The 26,699-nt window shown below is 40.6% G+C and overlaps 1 protein-coding gene across 1 annotated transcript in view; it reads right to left on the bottom strand.

Annotated features, from left to right (window-relative positions):
- Positions 1-784: 784 nt before the first annotated feature.
- LOC143857227 (VASCULAR-RELATED NAC-DOMAIN 6) overlaps positions 785-26,699 on the bottom strand; it is a 48,999-nt gene continuing 23,084 nt past the window's right edge. Inside the window, exon 5 of the mRNA XM_077367643.1 lies at positions 785-1,206. Coding sequence (XP_077223758.1) covers positions 989-1,206 — 218 coding nt within the window. The 3' untranslated portion in view covers positions 785-988. The remainder of the gene's footprint in view (positions 1,207-26,699) is intronic.

The raw sequence follows: 26,699 nt of genomic DNA on the forward strand, positions 1-26,699 counted from the left end.
TACGAACCACACTATAGGATGATCCAAACCGTCCATATGATGGGCCAGAACATAAATAGGTTGTGCCCAAAAAATCATTTCCATAGGATGATCTTAGCCCTCCGATCTATAGAGGTTTCATGATCCTATGGAAATGATTTTTTGGGCACAACATATTTACGTTATGGCCCATCATATGGATGGTTTAGATCATCCTATAGTGTGGTCCGTACAGTAATTTTTTGAAAAACAAGGGACTATAAGGGCTTACACAGTATAAAATCTCATAATACACTACTAGTGAAAAAGAGTTCGAATATATACTGCCCAATATAATACACTCCTGGTAAAAAATAAGGTGACTAATAAGGGCTTACACAGTATAAAATCTCATAATACACTTCCCAATATCTACTGCCCAATCTCTTGAAACGAGATCTTATATAGTGCCGGCGTGAAGTCCAGTATTTTTCAAGAACTATAGTGAGGCCACTTGAAAGGATGATCCAAACCGTTCATTTGTTAGGCCACACTGTAATTAAGATGTACACCATAGATCACCTCCAGAGGATGATCCTAACCCTCCGATCTGTAAAGGGACTTCACGTTATAGAAACCTCTAGAGATTGAAGGGTTAGGACTTAGGATCAGGATCAACCTATGAGGATGATCTAGAGGCTACAGCCTATTTACATTGTGGTCCAACAAATAACGGTTTGGATCACCCTATGAAGTGGGTCCCACTGTACTTTTCAAAAAAAAAATTGCTTCAGGCACACACAGCAAAATAAAAACTCTAGAGACGTGTCTAAGAAGCCAAAAGCTTGTATTGCAAAGTTTGTAGTGCAAGCATAACAACAGTATATGAGAAGTAAAAAAGAGAATGGAAGAAAAACAAAACGGATTGATTTGGATTGCTTAAATCCACAGGAAATTCAGAAAAATCCAGCCTCAACAACTAAAAGCAAAACCCCAATGACAGGAAACTCCATTGATCATATTCTACTTACTAGCCCATAAAATTCACAACTTTGGGGCCCTGTTTCTTCTTGGGTTTTATGTTCTTTTCAGCTTCAACTCCTATAGAAACAGAATCTGTTTCTTGATGAGACATGGTATCATCTTTTTTACCATTTTTGGCATCGTCTGTAATGAAATCATCATCAAGATCATCGCCGCTAATGAATTTAGTGATCTGCCCTTGCCATCTTTCTCCATACCCGCGTGCTGAAAACACATTATAAGTGTAATTTACCAATTAATTTCAATGTCAAAAATCAATGAAAATGCCATTCATTTGTTTGGAAGGCAGATATGTGTCTGGAATTTTGGGTTATTTCCAATAACTGAAACAAGATTAATTTAATTTAAATGTGTTTAATAGGGAAATTCTAACCAACATTTGTGTGTGGCCTAATACCAAACAAACCAAAACAAATTTTCTTACAATCCATAATATTGGACAATGATTAATCTGTGCTAAGTTACTCGTGTGCTCAAAGAATGAAGAAAATGACTGAGATACCTATATGAACATTTCAAAAGTGATGGCGTATTACTGTTTCTGTCAATTGCATAAACCAAGCCCTTAATGGAAAGAAATCATGTTGTTTTTTATGAGAGATGACCGATAATAATATATAGATGATCTCCAGGGAGCTCTATACAGGTCAAATAAGGAGCCACCAAAGCAGAAGAGTTCCTTTTTCTTGGACATGCAGCCAAGATTTTCCCCTGCTTTGCGGTTTGGGTTTTATAAAGGAAGACTGCCCAAGGATAATGACAAGAAACTGATACTAGAGAAGCTAATCATGTATACTCTTATAGAATTTTTGTTTCTCATACCAGAAAGAACTAAATGGAAAAGCGACAGTGGGTCATGAAAGGTTGGAAAAAATGGGACTTGGGCTCAAATCAGTAGGGCTGCACATGGTTCGGTCCGGTTCGGTTTTGGGGGATTTCTTGAACCGAACCAATGCCATCGGTTTGGAAAATTTCCAAACCGTAACCGAACCGTTTGGGGGTCCAACCTAACCGAACCAAACCGATCTTGACCGGATAGGTTCGGTTCACGGTTTATCCGATTTCCTTGAGTTGGATTGCTGCTACTTTTATGCCTTGTTTGGATTACAAGAAAAAACATTTTTGACGAAATTTTACTTCAGTTTACACGATTTAGGGGGTAATGATATATTCAAGCATATCGAATGCAGAAAAAGGGATGCATATTCAAGCATACCTCAAAGAAAAAGGGATGCATATTCAAGCATACCTCAAAGAGTAGAGATTTGAGAGAAAAATCCGAATAAAATGCTAGGGTTTTGCCGTTTCGCAGATCGAATGTGCAGCTACCGAATCAAATGCACAAAATCCTTCTTTCGTGAATCAAAAGCATAAAATCCTTCTTAGGCTAGGGTTTTTCCGTTTTGGTCGAGAGAGAGTGGAGATAAAGTAGAGATTTGAGAGAAAAATCCGTCAGCTAGGGTTATGAGGTTATCCCTTTTCAGTTTTCAGCGTGTAATAAGTTATTCTTTTGGTCTTTGGTGTTATATTTCCGCCCATTTATTTACTTGGAACCACCCATTTTGGTCGGTCTCTTCTCTTTCCAGTTAAATACATTAGATTTGGGTGTGCCAAGTAAAGAAAATTGATATATATATATATATATATATATATATATATATATATATATATATATATATATATATATCTATATATATATATATATATATATATATATATGATTTATAACAAAAAATTAAAAAAATGGCAAAAATACCATCGGTTCGGTTCGGTTTTTCCGGTTGAAATTTTTCCTAGACCGTGACCGAACCGATCCAAACGGTTTATGGAAAACCGAAACCGTGACCGAACCAATGCCACTAAAAACCGAACCGAACCAAACCGAAAGGCCCGGTTCGGTTCGGTTTATCGGTTTAGGCGGTTAAATGTGCAGCCCTACAAATCAGTCGAGGTCTAAGATGTACAAAATCTCAAGAGGTCTCAAAACAATAGCAATATGCCTATGAGAAAAAATATGGACCTCAAAGAGGGCTTTTGGGTAGGTTTAGAGGTGTGCAAACAGAAGTCAGAAAGATGCACATTCATGCCATGATGGTTTAGACTGTTGTGGTGTCGAATATGAGTTGAAAAAAGATTTGAAGTTTTTCCTCTTGTGTGGATGTGATGACTCCTTGCCAATTTGTAATTCCTTGATCTTTCCTGATGTGATGCCTAGGAACCCCTTGGTGCGATGCCTTGGGTTTTGGTTGGTGGGATTCCAACCTTGCTATCAATCTCTTTTTTATTCGTATAGTGTGATGGCTCCAACCTATGTGAGATTCATTTTTTTTTATGGTAGCATATTTTCATTAATGAAGGAAAGACCAAGGTTGTAAAACCAAGAAACACACAAGAGTCATACATATCAATATAACATAAAGGAAAGAGAAAAAGGTTCAAGGGGGAAGATAGTCGAACATCTCGAGAACCGACTTAAGAAGTCCCGCCCTCGCTAACCTATCCGCCATGGAATTGGTAGACCTAAGGATATGGATGAAAGCCGTCAAAGAATCTCCCACAATATCCCGTATCTCATCAAAGAACTGTGTGAATCCCAAAAGGGGGACTAGAGAACCTCGAAGCCAACGGATGACATTTAAGGAGTCTCCCTTCACAATCACCCGATCCATGGAAGCTCTATCCAGACTTTTAATGCCCTGGTGAGCTGCTTGAACCTCCGCCTCAGAAGATTCTGAGACCCCAGCCCAGCAAAAGCCCAGATGACCTCACCACCTGCGTCCCTAAGAACTCCTCCAATACCTGCATCCCTAAGAACTCCTACAATAACTGCTGGACCTGGATTGCCCACACTAGATCCATCAAAATTGAGCTTTAGAAAACCCATGAGGGAGATCCTAATGTTGCACCACCTCAAGTCGTTGCTCAACACTGAAGTCCAACTATTCCAAAGATCAAACATCGATACATGCTTAAAGCAAGGGGAGATTTCACCCATGAAATGGTTAAAGTAATGACTTTCACAAATAAGAAAGAGGAGGATTTTGAAATGCCATAAAAAAACTCTTGCATTTCTTTCTTTCCAAAGCACACACACATTGGCAAGGAGAAAAACATTCCAGAGAATCTTGCCTTTCTTCTTCGACGGAACCAAAGTTGAACCTTTGAAAAGGTCAGAAAGAGAAGGGAAAACCCAACACATCACAAACTTGCTTAGGATCCTACTCGAAACCTCCCTAGCTAAAGAACAATAAGAGAATATGATTGACCGATTCTCCTGTCGCTATGCAAAGTGCACAATGATCTACTATCTGCATCTCCCGCTCACAAAGAAAATCGATTGTCTGGATACACCCAAGAAGAGCGGCCCAACCAAAGATACATACTCTAGGAGGCGCTTGGATCGTCCACACTCTAGCTACTCTGGAGGGCACATGACAAGGCACAAGATGATTATAGAAAGATTTGACGATGAAGACCTCAATAGAATCCCAGATCCAAACCCTCTTATCCACGCCTGACAACTTTACATAGCACCCTTCCAATATCTCAAGGACACTAGCAACTGAATGGAGTTCTTTACTAAAGAAATTTCTTCTAAAAGTCAGCCTCCATAGAACCCTACTAGCACTCCTCTCATAGCAATCCTTCACTAAGGCTTCCTTGTTTGTTGAAACTAGGAAGAAATGAGGAAAAAGGTCTTTAAGAGGAACGAAGGAACACCAATCATCTTTCCAAAAGCTTATACGATCCCCTGAATAAAAACCCTGAATCTAGTTCCTTCAGAGAACTTGTGATTGATGCGCATGATGTCTCGCCACACAGTCACTCCCTATTTTCTAAATCTGTCTGAAGCAACCCAATGACTAGGGTCAAAATCATATTTGCTGAGAATCAATTTGGCCCAAAGCTGAGACTCCTCTCCAAATCTCCACAGCCATTTTCCCAAAAGGGCATGGTTTACTTCTTTGATCTTTCTAATCCTCAGCCCACCACCTTTAAGAGGTTCTCAGCTCACCAGGGGAATGTCACTCCTTTCCCCTAGAACCCCCAAAGGAATCTTTGTTGGACTGTTAAATACGCTTTACAATACTCATGTTTGAATAAGGATAATTGATAGATAGAGATGCGCGTGAGCACCGCCTTGATGAGGGTGACTCTACCACCTCTAGACACTAGGTTTCGTTTCCAAGTGTCCAACCTCTTTTCTATTCTCTCCACTATTGGGTCCTAACTTGATTTCTTCAGTCTCCCGGCCCCTAAGGGCAACCCTAAATAGGAGGATGGAAGCTTATCTAACGAGCACCCCCATCAGCCCTGCTGAGCCTAGAGCCATTTGAGGGTCAACGTTCAAGCGAATATTCTGGATATGTGGAAGTTAGATCTTTGGCCCGAGATCAATTCGCAACATCTAAGGATGGCTTTCAAATTGACAAAATTAGAAACCGAGGGGAAGTAAAAAGGAGTGTATCATCTGCAAACTGAAGATGAGAGTCATGAGACACCACAACACCATCATTGCCCACTTTAAACCCATCAATAAGACCAAGGGTTTTGCCTTTTTTAAATTAGCCTACTCAACGTCTCAGGCACAAGAACAAACAAGAAAGGGGAGGGAGGATCTCCTTGCCGCAAGCCTCGAGAAGATTTAAAGAATCCTTTATCCATTGATTAGCACTGAAAACCAAGTTGATAACAAGCAGTTTCTAATCCAATATCTCCACTTGCTATGAAAACCCATTCTTCCTCACAAGTAATCCAAGCAAGACCATTCCAACCGATCATATGCTTTTTTCGTATCCAGTTTACACATCATATCTCCTTCATCAATTCTAGAGTAGAGATCCACAAACTTCAGTGGCAATCACAGAGCAGTCCAAAATTCGTCTCTGACTAACAAAGGCGGATTGGCTTCCAGAAATAATCCTAGGCAGGACCCTTTTTAATCGTTGCGCTAGCACCTTGTAAAGAATTTTGTACAAACACCCTACAAGTCTAATGGAGAGAAACTCAGAAATCTTGGAGGCACCTTTTACTTTGGGGATGAGGGCAGTAAAGGTGGCACCTATTCCAACCTAAAGAGATTCCTAGGAAACCTAAAGAGATTCTAGGCATTTGTTTTGTTTCTCCAATAACTTAATTTTTTTTTTTCTTTTTCAGATTTTGATCTGTACATATTATTCTTTGATCCTTGCGCACCTCTTAGTCTTGCCAAAAATCCTTGACTACACCTTCTCGGCATATGTCAGGACCTTCCCAACATTTGTCTAAACATTAGCGGCTAGTGTTTGCATGCCACCAAACCTATCCTAAACCTAACAAAAATATTTCCCAAAATCTGATCACTTATTTTAGGACACAAACCCTCAATTTTCATACATCTTTTCAAACAAACTTTCCCATATTCCTAAATATCCACATTTCCCAATTTCTTTGAAACTCAAACGTTTTCAAGAACCTGCCCTAAACTTCTTAATCTCTGATTAAAATTAGCATACAGAATCCCTTCCATAGATTCGTCTTACATCAGATTTGGTACAAGAGAGAATTGGCAGTCCTTCCTTCGATTGTCCTGCATACGATTTTGTATCAGAGCCTAAGGTTTAAGGTCTCATATCCATTCATTCCTTCATCTTGAGATTGATATTCTTTCTACAGTCGATTTCCCCATTGAATGCCTACATGTAAAGTTCTTGGTTATCACCTAAGCGCAATGGAACCCAACTAAATAGTTGAGTAGTTGGAAGCCTTAAACACCAAATTCGAAGGGTTGCAGTCCCACTTGGATTGTGTGGATCGCGCTATCCAAGATTTTAAGCTCTTCATCTAGCCTTAGAAACTCCGCAGGTTGTACAGAGTCAAGAAGTTTATGCGGCTGAATCCACACCAGCAAGTGCCCCCAACATATCCCCACGTCCAACTGCATCCACCAAGGCTGCAAGAGTATATTATTTCATGTTTTCAATGGAAAAGACTTTGTTTCCCAGTTTCCATAAGATTTTTGTTGTTATTTCATCTTTACTCCAACTTGTGCGCCTGTAAAGGATATGAGAGCGATGAAGCACCCCGTTAGAGTTGTTGCTCTAGGCATAGTTGTCAACCCATGACTCGACTCGTGACTCGATTTCTTAATTTTATAACTCGTGACTGGACTCGACTCGTAAGATTTTTTGACAAGAACAAAATTTTAGTTGAAAAAATATAATTATATATCAAAAGATAATGCATGTAAAAAATATAACCTAATAGCACATAGATAAAGCACTAAGCCAAAAATATAAATAACTATATGCTTGTAACTAGCATGCACAAAAATAATAAAGTTCTCGTTGGAACTTATCATGGGTGAAAACCCTTCCTTGCTTTAGATTTGTATCCGCCCATGATTTATGATATGTTTGGAAGGAAATTTGTGGTGGTTCGGGCCAAGAACCCAATATTGTAAGACTAGGAGCCATTCGCACTTGATTTTTTGAAGCTAAACTTTAACGCGTCTAGAATGGGGAATCATGGTCCTGCCGGGATTGGGGGAGTCTTGAGGAATGAATTTGGAGCTATGAAATGGGCTTTTGTGAGTCCCATTGGAGTTGCTGGCGCTAATGAAGCTGAAGTGCGTGCTATCTACCAAGGAATAAGGTATCTTGAGAATGAAGATTTGAATAAGGGAGTAGTAGAAAGACTCGCTCAATGTGATAAGTTGGCTTAGCGGTTCTCATTCCTTCCCTTGGAGATTTGCCTCTTTCTTCGATGAGATACAAAACAGGGTGGGGGATGCATCGATTTCTTTCCATCATGTTAGGCGGTCAACTAATGGTGTGGCGGACAATTTAATTAGAGATGGTGTCTTTAGGGAGAGAGTTGAGCAATATGACTTCCTTCCTCCTTGACGCTTGCAGTGGGGGTTGTTCTTGTCTTTCTTTTTCTTTTTCCGTCTATTTATTTGTATAGACCTCTTCGGTCTTTTTTCGCATTTAATGCAATTGCCTGCCTTTAAAAAAATAATAATAAAGTTCTAAGTTCCAACTTCCAAGTTTATAACCATCAAAATATGAAAGAGCAGGCCCAGCGACTCGACTTGACTCGTAAGAGTTATTTTTTTTACTCGAGTCGCAACGTCTCGTAAGAGTCACCAGACGACTCGTAAGAGTCTTCAACAGAGGCGACTCGCCCATGCGAATCGGCTTGAAAGCCCATCAACTCGACTCAAGTGTTGACTTGTATGACTCGTAAGAGTTTGACAACTATGGTTTTAGGCCACTTGAAGGCTGTGCTTGGACTGCCGGAATCAAGAATCGAAATTGGCATCCTATTATTATTCCTATTCCAATTCCCCTATGAACAGAAAAAATTAAAATAAAAAACCGATAAATTTTTCATTCAGATCGAGGCAGGTTCAAAATACTACTTGGGGCGAAAAATAGATTCTGACATTTTCTCCCCTATAATTCTGCCCTGATTTCAATTACATGCTCTTATTCCATTCATTCTTTTTTTACCAAATTCCATAATCAAACAGAATAGGAATAAGATACAGATTCCAGGGTCTGATACCGGCAATCCAAATGCACTCGGACTTCATGAGAGATACTTCAAAGCTGTCTTCTTCACATTTGTGTTTCGATATCGAAGCTCTTTCAGCATCAGTTTCATCGCCTTTAGTGTCGGTGTGGCATTATCGTCTGGCCAACACCAACTCTGATATTTTATGTTTTCTAGTTTCTAGTTCATTTATCTTTTCATGTAATAGGACTCTTGAGCTGCAAAAGTGAGTCCCAGTTGTCAACTTGGTAAACATTGTGAACTTTCTTGAATTTTCAAAAAAAAATAAAAAAAATAAAAAATAAAAAAATTATATATATATATATATATGAGAAAACGGTTCCTACACATATGTGTAGAGAGTTCTCTACACACTAGCTTAAAATACAGTGGGGCCCCACATTGTTTGGGTGATCCAAGCCATCCATTTTAAAGGCCCTCACATAGATAGGGTGTCTACAAAAAATCAGATCCATAGGATCATCCCAACCTTACGATTTGTGGAGGTAAAATGGATGTCTTTAAACCTTCACAAATTAGTCCATTTTTTGCCTCCACAGTTCGAATGGTTAGGATGATCCTATGGATCTAATTTTTTGTGGACACCCTATCTATGAGAGGGCCTTAAAAATGAATGGTTTGGATCACCCAAATAATGTGGCCCCCACTGTATTTTAAGCTAATGTGTAGATAACTTATCTACACGTGTGTAGGAACCATTTTCTCTCTCTCTCTCTCTCTATATATATATATAAACACAATTTCCTTTTGAGATCATTCATTCTGATGTTTGGGGTCATGTCCCTATCCTTTCTAGAACCAGTTCTCGTTGAAATGCTATTTTTGTTGATTATTATCCACGTTATATTTGGATATTTTCTTCACAACGAATATGATGTGTTCTCCACTTTCTCGTCTTTTCATATACTTCTTACAGAGCATTATGGCAAGCGTATTCTTCATCTACAAAGTGATGGTGGGGATGAGTACTCATCCTAGGAGTTTTGAGCAGCGTATTCTACATCTACATACAGCATTCACCAACAGTTTTCTTGTCCGCATATATAGTCGTAGAATGGAGTAGCCGAACGAAAGCAAAGGCACACTACATAAGTCGGCTTGTCTAGGCTACTCCACTTTGGAGGTCCGAAGCATCTGTAACTGAGGCCATGGTTTTAAATTTCGGCTGAAATCCGAAATTTCAGATTTCGATTGGGACCGAAATCTGTGAATTTCGGATTTCGGTTTAGATTTCGGCCGAAATTTAGAAAAACAAAAGGGACAATGACCAAAAATGGAATTTTTTCCTAAAATATCGGGTTAGAGGGGGTGTTTTCTAAATGACCAAAAGAGGGTAAAACGTATGATTTTTTCCAGCTGAGGACATAAATGTCCTTATGGGTTATTAAAGTCATCTTCAACGGATATTTCACTTTTGCTTTACATTTTACACAGGAAGTGATATACGCTCACCCTTTTTTACTTGGGACAGCCCCCTCTAGTGTATTTATGATCTCTTTTACACTATAGGGGGCTGTCCCGAGTAAAAAATAGGAGACGAATATATCATTTCACTTTTCCCTTGAGTTAACATTGGGAAGTGATATATTCGCCCCTTTTATGCTTGGACAACCCCTTGTATTTATGAATTCTCTTTTACATAACGGGAGGTTGTCCCAAGTAAAAAATAAGGAGCGAATATATCATGTCACTTTTCCTTTATATTTTACACTGGGAAGTGATATATTCGCTCCCTCTTTTACTTGGGACGGCCCCATCTAGTGTATTTATGAATTCTCTTTTACAATATAGGTGGTTGTCCCTTTGAACCATTATTTGGAGCTTCTAAACCACTATTCAGTCAGTTTGAACCACTATATGGACCCTTTGAACCACTATTAGACATATTAAAACAGTTTGAACCACTATTTAGTTAGTCCGAACCACTGTTTATAGCCTCTGAACCACTGTTAGGCCTATTCAAACATTTTGAACCACTATTTAGACATCTGAACTACTATTTGGAACCTTTGAACCACTATTAAACCTATTCAGATAGTTTGAACCACTATGTAGACAATTTGAACCAATATTTAGACAATTGAACCACTATTTGGAGGCTCTGAACTACTATTAGACCATTCACACAGTTGAACAACTATTTAGTTAGTTTGAACAACTATTTGGAGCATCTGAACCACTATTTATTTTGTTCGAACCACTATCTAAATAGGTCTAATAGCGGTTCGAAGGCTCCAAATAGTAGTTCAAACTAATTAAATAGTGGTTCAAATTGTCTAAATAGGTCTAATAGTGGTTCAAAGGGTTAAAATATTTGTTCAATTGTCTAAATAGTGCTTCAAACTGTTTGACTAGGTCTAATAGTGGTTCAGAGGCTCCAAACAGTGGTTCAACTATCTAAATATTGGTTCAAACTGTCTAAATAGTGGTTCAAACTGTGTAAATAGGTCTAATAGTGGTTCAGAGGCTCCAAATAGTGGTTCAATGCTCTAAACAGCAGTTCAAATTGTTTGATGCAAGAGAATAGTGGTTCAGAAGGTTCAATAGTGGTTCAAATTGGCACAAAACGATAAATTAGTGGTTCAAAGGGACCAATAGTGGTTCAAATGGGTCTAATTGTGGTTTTACAACTCGAATATTGGTACTAGTTGATGCAAGAGAATAGCGGTTCATAGGGTCCAATAGTGGTTCAAAATAGCACAAAACGATAAATTAATGGTTCAGAGGGTCCAATAGTGGTTCAAAGTGGCACAATACGATAAATATATTAGAGGGAGTTGTTCCAAGTAAGAAAGGGGCAAATATATCACTTCCCACGTAAAAAGGGAAGTCATATATTCGCCCCTCGTTTTCATGGTTTGAAATTTAGACCGAAATCCGAAATTTCGGACCCAAATTTCGGAACGACTGAAATCCGAAATATCCGAAACGTACAAAATTTCGGTCGAAATTTGTTAAAAATATTAATTTTTTTATTCTTTTACCAAGTTTCGATCAAAATTTCGGTAATTTCAATAATTTTGGTCGAAATTTCGACCCAAAAAACGGTGTTTCGAGCGAGTGTACAAATTTCTGGATTTCGGCTGAAATTTCGGTTTTGGAGAAGTCTGAAATTTTAGCCGAAATCAAAATTTAAAACCATGCTTGTTTTTACTTGAAACAACACCTTAGTGTAAAGGAGAATTCATAAATACACTAGAGGGGGTTGTCCCAAGTAAAAAAGGGGGCGAATATATCACTTCCCAGTGCAAAACGGAAAGTTAAAGTGAAACGATATATTCGCCCACCTATTTTTACTCGGGACAGCCCCTATAGTTTAAAAGAGATTCATAAATATAGTAGAGGGGGTTGTCCCAAGCAAAAAAAAAAGGGGCAAATATATCACTTCCTAGTGTAAAATGTAAAGAAATGATATATTCACCCCCGATTTTTACTTAGGATAGCCACATATAATGTATAAGAGAATTCATAAATACACGAGAGGGGGCTGTCCCAAGTAAAAAAGGGGGGCAAACATATCACTTCCTTGTGTAAAACGTAAAGAAAACATGAAATGATGGTTGAAGATGATTTTAACATGCCACAACGGCATTTCGGTCCTCAGGTGGCAAATGTCGGTACGATTTACGCTTCAGTCATTTCGAAAACACCCCCCTCTGACACGATATTTCAGGAAAAAAGTCAATTTTTTGGCCATTTTCCCAAAAAAAAAAAATCGGTTTTGGTCCCTACCGAAACCGAAATTTTAATCCTTGACTGAGGCATCTCACACTAGAATGTATGTTATCAACATGATGTCGTCCACCACTATCAGACATCACCTACTCAAGTACTCTCTGGCAAATTATTCATTCATTAGATCATGGGAATGAATTTTTTATGTCCATGTTCCATCTTCTACTGGAAAGAAATTCTCGGCAAAGGCTGTTATTTCTATATTATTGGGATATAATGATAATTAAAAAGGTTGCCAGTGTAATTTACTACAATCTTGCAAAATTATAATCTCAGGTGTGTTACATTCAATGAGTCTCACTTTTATGAACCAGCAACGATTCCATGAGATTACAGGGGGGAGACGTCTTGTGATGTGTCTTTTGGACGAGTCTACCTCTACGAACACTATTATTCTAACACCATCTATCATTCCAACACCATCTTTGGACGAGATGGATAGAAGTACATGCAAGTTGAGCAGCTTTAACCTTTCAGGTGGTAGTACCAACAGAATTGTTCTGAGTGTTGAAGCAATACACAGCAAGATGGATAGAAGCAATGGGAGAAGAAATGGGGGTATTATATCGCAACTGCGCATGGTCCATTTTTCATAGACCAGTAGGGAAGAATGTGATAGGGTGCAAGTAGGTCTTCAAGGTGAAACGAAAGGCTGATGGGTTTTGTTTGGCTTGTTTTTTACCATCACGTTCTCCTTCGGATCTTAATAAAATCATTGCCATTCAAAAAAAAAAAAAAAAAAAATATATATATATATATATATATATAGACAGACACAGACACACACACAAGAGGCTAATGGGACCATAGACATGTACAAAGTTACAAGTACATGTACAGAGGTCGATTTCTAAGGGATACAACTAGAGTCAAGGACTTTTATTTGACTAAGACATGGGAAAATTTATTGAGAACAATAGATTACAAGTACATGTAAATAAGAAAGAGCTGCCTAGAATACATTTGTGGCCTACATACTCCATACTTTGCTAGCCTATTCTCTACTACGTTCGCCCACCTTGGAATATGCAAGAAAACAATCTCAGAACCCCCAATCATCTCATAAATGCCAATGAATCTCGCAAGTTGCCATGGCGCTTTGTTGTCCCCATTCACCCAGGAAGTCACATTGGAAGAGTCACCCTCAACCTCCAATCTTCTCCCCATCTGGTTAGTGAAGATATGTCAACAAGGCTCGACATAACCAATTGGCCCGGATAAAGATTGAAGGATGCAGCCATCAATATCGCGAAAAACACCACCAACACTATTGAGCCAGGGTTGCCAAGCGAGCCATTGTCGACATTCAGCATCGTAGAGCTTGGTGAAGGAAATCACCACCTAGCAGCAGATTTTTCCTTTGGAGCACTTTCTATCACCCCCCGACCCCACTATGTAGATATTGTCCAGTTTTGGGTCATCTACGCTCCCCGGTTTTGTTTTCCAGCAGCACTAAATGTGCCCGACCCACTCCACGGGGCCCGCCCCTTGGAGATGCTGAAAACGCGTCTAGATAGGGAGAGGAGAAATCCACATATATATAGCCCAGTAACTTTTCCTCCCTTTCCGATGTGGGATCTTTCAATCCACCCCCCTTAGGGCCCAGCGTCCTCGCTGGCACACCGTACTGGATGGGAGGTCCCGCTCTGATACCATTATGTCACGCCCCGACCCCACTGTGTAGATATTGTCCGGTTCTGGGTCATCTACCCTCCCCGGTTTTGTTTTCCAACAGCACTAACCGTGCCCGACCCACTCCACGGGGCCCGACCCTTGGAGATGCTGAAAACGCGTCTACATAGGGAGAGGAGAAATCCACATATATAGCCCAGTAACTTTTCCTCCCATTCCGATGTGGGATCTTTCACTTTCCATCGATATGGTTTTCCAATTCTTGATAATCGGATTTAGTGAGTAGTCCCAAACCCCTTCATAGTCGTCAACCAAAGGACTACACTAAAATTAATCTTCCAAAGTTCCAAGCACCCAAGCCACAATGTTGCATTTGTCTTTAAATGTGCAGGAAAATGGGAGAAGCTTCCAAAAAATCAGTCCCAAAGAATCAAAATGGCCCACATACCAAAATGGCCACATACTAACATTCCAAAAGTCTAATTGATTTTGAAGGAACCCAATTGATTCAAAACCAATTGTTAACCTGATGCCAAATATCCAAAAGCCACTTTGCAATGAGTAAGGAAGTGGACAATGGATTCTTGTTGTTCCATATTCTTTACTTCCAAACACTCTGTTAGACATCAGAAAAGGTTATTTGTCAAATGGCCCTCCCTTTGTAACAGAAAAGGTCTATTTAACTTTTTCCATAAATAGTTTGATGGATAAATCCCTTAGATATTAAGTGACCATTATGTTTTTCTCCTGGATTGGAATGTTTAGGGGCTCTGGATGTTCCAATGTTCTATTTCAAAATAGGACTTAAAAAAAAGGAAAAATGATAATTTTTTGAAAAATAAAAGAAAGTAAGAAACCACCTATCCAGGGATAAGGGGCAATGCCCCGGAAGCACATAACAGGGACATTTTGACATGAAAATTTCATAATTTTTAAAAACTTTGAAATTCTCATGTGTGCAAAAGGGTTTGACGTGCTTTAACCCTCCCATTCTTTAAGGAAGGGTAAATGGCATCATATGTCCCTCGACTGAACTAATAATTATCACATTTTAGAGGAAAAATTGGAAAATCCAAAAAATGATGTAAATTGTGGGTTTTCCAAAATATTCATGTGATTCCGAACGGGATGGGATGTTTCAACTGGAATTTCTGCTACACTGGAATTGGCTGGAACTGACCGGAACTTCTAAAATTACTGCCAAAAAGTTTCGCTAAGACTTGTTCTGGTTAACATTTCGCAACAAAACATTTCGAAAACTCTGGCAGAAACGGAACGAAATTGTTAACTACGATGAATCCAGAGTACGCACACAATGCCAAAAGATTTAAACACAATCTAAATTCTGCGGAATTTACAATGGACGCATCCGCCTCTTCCATATATTAATGCATATACTTGGAAGATGAACATTATTTCTGACTATCATGTGGCAGGGGGGTGTTTTCTAAATTACTAATCAAGAGTGCATATGACGAAAATGCCCTTGATTCTCTCTCTCTCTCTCTCTCTCTCTCTCTCAAATCACCTTTCTCGCGATCATTACCTTTACATTACAAATCCCAAAACCCACCTTTTTCCCTCTTCTTCCTCTCACCTACATTTCAAAAACCCTAAAACCTCCATTGTTGAAACCGAAATCCACCATTTTTAGATGCCAAGAGCTCCATTCCATTGCACAGAACCTCTTTTTTAGATGCCAAAGCTTTCATTGCATTGCACAACGCCTCCATTTGCATCAACTATTGCAAAAAAACGTTATTGGAATCCGAAATCGCAAAAACCTTCACTACAAACCACCATTCCATTGCACAAAGCCTCCATTCCATGGAAAAGTGTGTATTTCTCGCCCTCTCCCTTCTCTTTCCATTATAAGGCATGTTTACAAACTTGAATGAAGGTTCTCCATGTCAAACCACTGTCTTCCATTGCACAAAGCCTTCAATCACAATTTAATCACATTTAAATTGCTTTACACACTTTCTAAGTTCTTTTATTGTAAACCACTATTTTCGTAAGATAAACCACTATTGAACGGCCACTAAATGAGTGTTTATAAGTGGTTTATATAGCTTCTGTGGTTTACGCAACCTAAACTACTACTGACGATTATAAACCACTAAATGAGTAGTGGTTTATAGTCTTGAGTAGTGGTTAAGAATCCTCAGTGGTGGTTTATAATCGTCGGTAGTGGTTTATTTAGGCTTAGCAGTGGTTTAGAGTGTTTATAAGTGGTTTATATAGGCTTAACAGTGGTTTAGAGTGTTTATAAGTGGTTTATACAGGGTAAGCACTGGTTTAGAGTGTTTATAAGTGGTTTATATAGGGTAATCCACTGGTTTACAGTGTTTATAAGTGGTTTATACATGCTTACCAATGGTTTAGAGTGTTTATAAGTGGTTTATGTAAGCCTAGCAGCGGTTTAGAGTGTTTATAAGTGGTTTATGGAAGCCTAGCAGCGGTTTAGAGTGTTTATAAGTGGTTTATGCAAGCCTAGCAGTGGCTTAGAGTGTTTATAAGTGTTTAATATAGGGTAGGCAGTGGTTTAGAGTGTTTATAAGTTGTTTAATATAGGGTAGGCAATGGTTTATAGTGTTTATAAGTGGTTTATATAGGCTAACCAATGGTTTAGAATGTTTATAAGTGGTTTATTTAGGCTTACCAATGGTTTAGAGTGTTTATAAGTGGTTTATATTGGCTTAACAGTGGTTTAGAGTGTTTATAAGTGGTTTATAAAGCGTAAGCAGTGGTTTATAATTGTCAATAGTGGTTCATAATGCCTTGTCAAGACTTAGTAGTGGTCTAGAGTGTTTAAAAGTGGCCCGTATAGTCTTAGTAGTGGTTTATATTATTTAATCGAGACTTAATAGTGGTTGAAATTGTGCATAATTCTAAAATGGTTGCTTTACTTGTTAATTCTGATGGTTTTTTTTTCCAATGGGTTATTTTGACAATGGTTTAAATTTGTCTAAACAGAACGGTAGAACGAATGGCTTCTTTTATCTTACACGTCGACAGCTTTCTAAAGGATGTGGTATCATTTGAATACGTCGGCGAAAAGAAGTTGTCACTAATTGTGGGTCGGAAAACAAAATTTAGAGAATTTGACACTCTAATTCACAGCAAAATTTGGACTAATCGAAGTGAGGTTTCTTTATCTATAAAGTGTCGATAAATTTTAGACCCATCTCAGATCATCTTATACGATATTCGAGATGATAACGACCTTGATCTGATAATGCTTTTCGATAGTACGATCATTAATTCTTTGAGCTTGTATGAGCTTGCATGTAACTAAAGAGTACAAATTTGCAGGAAACAGTCCTCCTGACCCTACGACTGTCGGTCAGCCGTAGAGAGCAATTGTTGGGTGCTATTCATATTCCTTCATTTCATTTCTGAATCAATTATTGTATCTCTAATTGCTACCCGATGTGCAGCTACAAAGTGGACTAGAATCAGGATTTCGATCATCTCAATTTTAATGAGACCGACGCCACTGAGACCGAGTTTGCGACAACCAAAGCAGGCAAATACGATGCGAAGTTGTCTAGGGATTTTGGAGGTGATGTTCATTCTAATGATTCGATTGGACCGAACGATGGCAGTAATAACGATGATGAAAAGGACTTCGGTGATGATGAAGAGGACTTCGGTGACGATGATGACATGGGTGACGAGCATGATGAACCTACTAATTATCTGGTAGATGCTTTGGGAAATACCTATACAAGGCAGCCGATGGAAGCGGATGAAATGGTTGTAGGGGCTGATGAATTAAATGAGATTGTGGGACCTGAGGAGTTTACGATCTGGGCAATGTTCCCAAATCTTACTCTTTGAGAAGAAAGTCAGAGAGTACGCAATCCGGCATCGGTTTGTGTTTGTCCCACAGGAGACAAATCCCACAAAGTATGGCATTAGATGCAAGGAACGTAGTTGTCCATGGCGTATCACAGGGACCACTTATACAGATTATGTTAAGGTAAAAACATTTATCCCCCAGCACACATGCTGAGGCACAATGAAAGGGAACGATCATCCCATGGCCACTGCAAAATGGGCTGCTGAAAATTGTCTAGCCTTATTCCCCCACCCAGAAGACGTCAAGGCTACTTTGATAAGAGAGTACATCAAGGTCCAATGGGGTATAACAATGTCCTATCGAAAAGCCCACATGGCGAAGGAGCTTATACACGAACTTAAGTGCGGAAATGCCAAGGCGTCTTACCGCATCCTGCCTACGTATACTAAGGAGTTGGTAAGAAGGAATCCTGGCACAATAGTGCAGTTGTGTCGATCCCGAGAGCTACGGCCAAGAGGGGATGATACTTTCGGCCGTCTATTTTGGTCATTTGGACCTAGCATACGTACGTTCAACCGAACAGTTAGACCTCTGGCCCTAATTGACGGGATCCATCTGCGGGGGAAGTACAGGGGGACTCTACTAGCCGCAAGTGGGATAGACGGCAACAGTGGGTTATTCTCGTTGGCATTTGCAGTAGTGGAGGGTGAGACGTATGAAAGCTGGGTATAGTTTCTGCATTTGTTCCATCAGAATTTCATTTCGGCATGCTGAGATGCCATCACGATTGGGTCCGACCGGATGAAGGGGTTGCCTAGAGCCGTAGCTGAAGCTTTGCCCGGGTCACACCATAGTTATTGCATCCATCACTTCAATGCCAACTTCCATTCAACCTTTAAGAATGAAAAGCTTCGGAAACTCTTTGTGATAGCTGCATATTCCCTAGGGAGGGTGCTTTTAAGGATGCGATGGAGAGTATCAAAAGTAAGAGTAAAAGAGCACACAAATGGATATCAGACATTCCTAAACAAAATTGGGCCAGAGCGTATTTTGACGGATGTAGATACAACGTGTTAACTAACGCAGCTGAGTACTTCAATGTCGTTTTAAACAGCGCAAGGGAGTTGCCGAGTGCAGCACTTATCGAACACACAAGATGAAAAGTTTCTGACTTCTTTCAGTTCCGTCCGAAGACAGGTATCCAATGGACGACTCGTTTGACATCAAAAGCGGAATCCTGGTTGGTCGAAGCACGTAAAGAAGCAGGTGGTTATACACCGTGGCAGTGTAGTTTGACCGAATTTGAAGTAAGGTCCAAGTATCACGTTGACCAGGTGGACTTAGCTAAGCGAACATGTACGTGTCGTATGTTCCAAACGATGGGAATGCCGTGCGGGCATGCGATAGCAGCCATGGGACTGAACCACCAGGATCCATACAGTTACTGCCAGGATTGGTATCTGGCCGAAACGTATCGGAAGACTTATGATGGAGTAGTTTATCCCACGTAAGATCGATCGCAATGGCCGGATCCTTCCCATCCTTTGCCGTTGGTATTGCCGCCAAAAGTAAGACGATAGCCAGGCCGACCCAAAAAAGTCAGAGTGGAGAGAGGACTGCAAATAGGAGTGCATCATAAGTGCAGTACCTGCGGGCAACTTGGACATAATAGGAGATCATGCAAGAATCTACCCATCGCAAATCGTCAGCTAAACGCGGCTCCAATCGGGCCTTCTGCACCAATGGAGAACAGGTATGATCGATATTGTGTTTTTGGTCCTCGAGACAACCCATGGGGGCTTTAATCTATTCTTGCAAATTCTATTGCAGACCCGGTCTATCCTACCTGCCTCCATTTTTTCTGTAAGTATGAATTGCAGGCCCGAGGTTTTTTGGAATACATGTATGTTTTTTGGAATAATTGTTTTGGAACACATGTATGTTTTCTGTAATTGGGTGCTATAATTAATGAGAAACTATGTTTTTCGGAATACAGGTATGCTTTTTGGAATACTTCGGTCTCTTTTCTGAAAGCCATAAACTATGTCCGCTAGATATTTTGACGTAGATGTCAACCCAAAGTGATTTGACAAATTAGTCTAACAATGATCAACACTAAGAATGATATCTACCTCCATGAATTCAACATATGGTTCATAGCTTTCCATCTTTACAGTATCATGGTGTGTTTTTCTCTAGTGTCCTTGGCTGCTGCTATTGCTAAAAAGAACACTCAATGGCAATATAATCAACAGTTCACATTTGGGTAGCTTCCTGGACAAAATTTTTAAGTTGTGACTTTCAGTCCAATTTCAACAATGAGAATTTACTTGCTCGAATTTGGCAACTTCAGTTCTTTTGGATATAACTTCACTTGTCAACAGAAAACTTACAACCAGATGGCAATGGATAGCATTCAGTTTTGTCCAACAACATGCTGAAAATCTGTGGAGCACTACCAACAGTCAGTTAGTTAGCAAGTACTAAGACTTTCAATTCTAATGGCAAAGCAGCAGTAAAACTTTTTTCCAAGCTAGGGACAAACAAATTATGCTCCGGACTGGTCAAGAAATGGCTATTACAATGGACCATTTAAATGGCAATCATTTCTGAATTCTACCTGACTCAAAGTGGTGTTAATCCTACTAAACTTCTCAAATTAGAGATCCCTTCACCACTCACATGTGTAAGGACCATAGCATGAAATTTCCCATTTGGAAAGGAAGCAGCCACAAGGTTCTATGACAGAATTTGAATGCCTAACTATTTGAAAGCCACAGGTTCAAAAATTGGGAGCTTGCATTGTTGTTCCACATTTTAATCTACCTGTGCACTCAATTTCAGCCACTTTTGCTCATGTTCTGTGTTAAATTCAGTTTAGTCTTAAAAAAGTACTTACGGCAATTCTTGGGTTACCCATCCACAAGTCCGAAAATTTCACCAACCTGTGGAATTTTTGTGCTACAAACTGCCATTCCTTCCCAACCTATAAATATGAACAAGGATACTAATTCTGAGTCTCGTTGGTCATATTTCTTCACCTTGAAGTAGAATTCAGTAGGCCTGGAGTGGTTCCTTGCGCCTTTGATCCATAGAAGTATCAAAAGGCTCTAATGCTACAGAAGTATTCATTAGGAGAGCACTCCTACATATTCCCAAAAAAGCACTCCAACTACCTGTGGATCTTGCTGAAACTTTTTTTGGGACATCCAAGCATTTGAGATAGCAAACCACCAAAGTTGAGAACGATGTTGCAAGTGGCACAATTGATAACTGGTAAGCAGGAAAGCCACCAAGAACATGATAAGGGTCTGATTGCTCCCAACAACTAATTGCAACCAATGATAAGGGCCTGATTGCTCCATGTCAAACAACATCTACAATTTTATTTAGGAAGCTAATTCAACAAATTTAGAGGAAAATGGAAGAAGTAACAGAAAGCCTCCCAACTTGAATCACCAAGTCCTTTGAACCCTTTATCCCTACCAGTACAAAGCCTCCCCATGTGCTAACCACCATAGCTTGCCAAGTGTCAATGACTTCCTTTACACAGCATACCACACTACAGGCACACCACTCCATGCACACCACTCCATTTCCTATATTGGATGCCTTGTTCATTAACCACTTTGAATGTCTTCAGATCGTCGGGTGCTCAATTCCTAGCATCACCATCTCTTCTTCATGTTCAGTCTTGTCAAGAGTGGGGTCCACATCACTTTATAAGGTGAAGTAGGACTGACTCTAGCCCTCTGCATTGCTCAATTCATTAACCTTTGCCTTGATCAACACGATATACAACACTCTATACCATAAAAGCATTTGATCAACATGATAAACAAGCACAGATACAAAATAATGCAAGCCAAATTCCAAATGATTATTGGTGATTGATTATATGTTCCCTCCCTAGACAAGTAAGAGAGGAGTGGACATCAATAAAAAGACAAGAGATCTGCTTCGCCTGCAACAGCACCACCACAACCCCTACAAGTTGACAACCGTGCCACACCGGTCATCTAAGAAATCCTCGAGTAGTTGTCTTCTCATGACTGTGATATCTGCCTGAGTGAACTTTGGCGAAACATCACGTGCCAGGCAATCCATCTCCTTCAGCATAAACAACCCACAATCATCGCTGCAAAACAAGAACACATCATCAAGCAAGCTCGTGGAGCGCAAATAAGAAGCACAATGAATGTACGTTCCCTAACTGATATTGAATGAAATTTAGTACCTGTTTTTCTGTATGGGCCTCTTGTCAAGTTCTTCCCCTCGAAACTTACTTACATCCACCTTCCACTTTTGTAAGTATAGCCCCTCAAGGTATCGAACCTAAGAAACTATCATTACAGGGTAACGGTTTTATATACTTACAAATTTAACCAAGGAAGGTGAGACTCGAACTCACCAATGGTAGAACCTCTGTCCAGTACTTAACATCTTTCAAGGAGTTGTAGATGTAGAACTTTTTGTCGACCATATCGAGGACTAGAAGAATCCAATGCTAACACACATGCACCGGGAAGAGGACTCTTTTTAGGCTATCCGGCGGGCAGTCGTTCAAGCGCCTGACGTACTTCTTAACGGACTCGGGGCCGGTGTAGCCCTTGTCAGTTAAACAATCCTACAGAAGCAATACAAGCGAAGTGATTCGTGAGCAAAACACATTCGGAGCTTCTTAAAAAAACTATAAAGAGAAAGTTTGTAATTGAAAAACGATCTATTCTTACGTGGAGGTAGGTGCTGATGGAAACACAGGCTCTTTCTCCAGGTTTTCTATTCTGTTCATCCCGGACGTTCAGATACTTGGCGTATACGTTCAGAAGCTACGTAAAATAACATATAGATATTAGAGACGAATATCGCTAGTGAAAGAAGTCGGTTCTAGAAAAAATAACCAAAACACTTACCGGAGAAGTTAACCACCCTACGGGGTCGTTAAGAATAACCAAGTCTTAGGCACACATATAGTCGTCGTTGATCTCTATGACTCGTGGCTGCAAAACTCCGGATTGTTTAGCTTTTAAAAAGGCTAGATAACTATTTTACAAAAGGACTTGAATCCAATTTACCTTTTGGGAAGCGCAAGAAGCAGTCCGAGCAACTGATGGTTTTGCGGCTCTGTCACCATCGCTTTATTGTTCGTCTTCTTAGCCCCAAAACCCGTATACGGCGAACTAGTGTACTAAGAGGCTTTCTTTTTCCTCAAACCCAGCTTGACTCCTCTCTCAATACTCCAAAGTTTCGGAGCCACAGGTTTCGGTGGAGTGTCGTTGATGGAAATTACTCCTGGCTCTATTCCCTCCTGTCGGTCTTGGCTTCCAAAAACGACCAACTACCGGTCGTTCCCTCCATCCGGACCTTCACCTTCAACCTCCTCCGATGCATCCTGGCTGTGAATGATGACCAACTGTCGGTCATCCCCTCCTTCCATCATCTCCCCCTCTCCTTCATCTCCATCCCAGCTTGACTCCTCTCTCAATACTCCAAAGTTTCGGAGCCACAGGTTTCGGTGGAGTGTCGTTGATGGAAATTACTCCTGGCTCTATTCCCTCCTCCTGTCGATCTTGGCTTCCAAAAACGACCAACTACCGGTCGTTCCCTCCATCCAGACCTTCACCTTCAACCTCCTCCGATGCATCCTGGCTGTGAATGATGACCAACTGCCGGTCATCCCCTCATTCCATCATCTCCCCCTCTCCTTCATCTCCATCCTCCCCCTTCGGCCTCCTCCTCCCCTTCATCCTCTTCAACTCGGCTATTTCATCTTCAAGTTGTCTTACCCTCTCCACTAAGAAATTGAATTCGGCCCTACTTATAGACTTCTCTTCTCCATACTCTTTCTTCTCTTCCCTATCAGCTTCTCTTTTTGTCCCTCTTCTTCTCTTAACAGCAACTCTTCTCTGAAAAACGAAAATGGGAAGTTAATAACATATGATATAGTAATTGAAAATGGATTTAAAAGACCGTATCAGTAGACTCAGAGACGCTATCGTTGCTTCCTCTAAAATCTGAATGTCTTGGAGGATATCCTCGTCTCCGACACCTTCTGTCTTATAAACCTACGAACAATAAAGGAAATTTAGATAACTTGAATATAACGAGCCTGTGTAAGCAAGAGAGTGATGTTCCTTACCACTGAGATCGGAGGAAAATCCTCTGCGATCAAAAAATTGTCGACATCATCTTCTACGGCGGACTGCTGGTCCCTCTTCTCGAGGAAGAGGATCGTCGACATCATCTGCTACGACGGATAAGAGGCCCTCTTCTCGAGGAAGAGGAAGATCGTCGACATCATCCGCTATGATGGATAGGAGGCCCTCTTCTCAAAGAAGAGGTAGTAGGCATCTCACAACCTGAAATCGAATAGTTCATTTGGGTTAGAAGAAATGAGGACTAGGGGAGTACAGAAGCTTTAGGTCTAACCTGGGTCTTCTTTAGCTTCCCATCACGGGTCAGGCTAATAAGGATTGTTTGTTCCTTCATCCGTATATCGATCCTCGCGGTCCATTTCAATAGGCTTAAACGCACATCTGGAACTGAAGGTTCCCACAAGGTAGTATGCTCGAACAGCCACACCTGGAATGAAGACGTAAGGTCATTATATATATATATATTAGTAAATGGTTCCCACACCTGGAACTGAAGGTTCCCACAAGGTCATGAGAGAGATGGGCTACCAACCCATCTTATGTTACGTCGAGATACTGCCCCTCCAAGTTTCACGACTTCTTCGAGTCCCTGCAGTTGAGGGACGTACATACCAATATCCTAAGTAGAAGCCCATTGGGGGCTTGCTTAACCTAGAAGGTGTAAAATTGCACAAGGCAATTTTGACCACCCTCGTGCGATCCTAGATACCCGAGTTCAGGGCATTTAGAGTAGGTGGCATCTTAGTCCCCTTCGAGGTTAGGGATTTAGCATTAGCATTAAGTCTAAGCCTTATAGGTAATAGAATACGGATAGACTGGCATTCGACAGAGGAGGTCGAAGGTTGGAGGTTTGCCGGTCCAACGGCAAGATTCAATGAGATTGCGAAGGTTATCAGGGCAGAGTCCACCTCGGACGAGATTTTATCGGTCTAGGCGACAGTGAGACATGTGTTGCTACTCCTATGCTGCTCTGTGCTTTTTGCACAGGCCGACCCCACGGATCACAAGACAAAATCTTGCATTTTTCCCTACTTAGGAGCAGAGACCGTCGAAAGAATTGCTTGGGCATACCCCGTCTACGACTTCCTGATAGAGTCATTGAATATGGATTCATATTCAAAGAAGGGATAAGATATATCACCGGATGCGTCATTGTGCTACAGGTAAAGAGTACATATAGTATATACCGTATAAGCCATATGTAAGTTTAGTTATTTGTTCTCTAATAACCGTACGTCTTCATTCCAGGTGTGGCTATTCGAGCATTCCACCTTGTGGGAATCTTCAGTTCCAGATGTGCGTCCACGCCTATTGAAGTGGACCACGATGATCGATACACGGATGAAGGAGCAAACAACCCTTATTAGCCTGATCCGTTATGAGAAGCTAAAGAAGACCCAGGTTAGACCTAAAGCTTCTGTACTCCTCTAGTCCTCACTTCTTCTAACCCAAATGAACTATTCGATTTCAGGTTGTGAGGTGCCTACTACCTCTTCCTCGAGAAGAGGGCCTCCTATCCATCGTAGCAGATGATGTCGACAATGTCGACGATCCTCCTCTTCCTCGAGAAGAGGGCCTCATATCCGTCGTAGTAGACGATGTCGACGATCCTCCTCTTCCTCGAGAAGAGGGACCGGCAGTCCGTCGTAGAAGATGATGTCGACAATATTGTCGACAATGTTTTGATCGCAGAGGGTTCTACTCTGTTCTCAGTGGTAAGGAACATCACTCTCTTGCTTACATAGGCTCGTTATATTCAAGTTATCTAAATTTCTTTTATTGTTCGTCGGTTCATAAGACAGAAGGTGTCGGAGACAAGGATAGCCTCCAAGACATTCAGATTTCAAAGAAAGCAACAATAGCGTCTCTGAGTCTACTGGTACAGTCTTAAAGTCCATTTTCAATTACTATATCATATGTTATTAACTTCCCATTTCCATTTTTCAGAGGAGCCTAGCTGTTAAGAAAAGAAGATGAACAGAAAGAGAAGCTGATAGGGAAGAGAAGTCTATAAGCAGGGCCGAATTCAATTTCTTAGTGGAGAGGGTAAGACAACTTGAAGATGAAATAGCTGAGTTGAAGAGGATGAAGGGGAGGACGCCGAAGAGGAGGATGGGGATGAAGGAGAGGGGGAGATGATGGAAGGAGGGGATGACCGACAGTTGGTCATCATTCACAGGCAGGACGCACCGGAGGAAGTTGAAGGTGAAGGTCCAGATGGAGGGAACGACCTGCAGTTGATCGTTTTTGGAAGCCAAGACCGACATGAGGAAATAGAGCCGGTGGTAATTTTCATCCATGTCACTCCACCGAAACCTGTGGCTTCGAAACTTTGGAGTATTGAGGAGTCAAGCTGGGCATGAGGAAAAAGAAAGCCTCTCAATACACTAGTTCGCCGTATACGAGTTTTGGGGCTAAGAAGACGAACAATAAAGCGATGGTGACAGAGCCGCAAAACTATCGGTTGCTCGGCCCGCTTCTTGCGCTTCCCAACAGGTAAATTGGATTCAAGCCCTTTTGTAAAATAGTTATCTAGCCTTTGTAAATGCTAAACAATCCGGAGTTTTGCAGCCACCGAGTCATAGAGATCAACGACGACTACATGTGTGCCGAAGACTTGGTTATTCTTAACGACCCCGTAGGGTGGTTAACTTCTCCAATAAGTGTTTTGGTTATTTTTTCTAGAACTGACTTCTTTCACTAGCGATATTCGTCTCTAATATCTATATGTTATTTTACGTAGCTTATGAACGTATACGCCGAGTATCTGAACGTCCGGGATGAACGAATAGAAAACCTGGACAAAGAGCCAG

The sequence above is a fragment of the Tasmannia lanceolata genome, unplaced genomic scaffold (assembly GCF_043159265.1).
Source record: "Tasmannia lanceolata isolate RefF3 unplaced genomic scaffold, GAP_Taslan_0.1 ptg000024l, whole genome shotgun sequence".
NCBI classification, from domain to species: domain Eukaryota; kingdom Viridiplantae; phylum Streptophyta; class Magnoliopsida; order Canellales; family Winteraceae; genus Tasmannia; species Tasmannia lanceolata.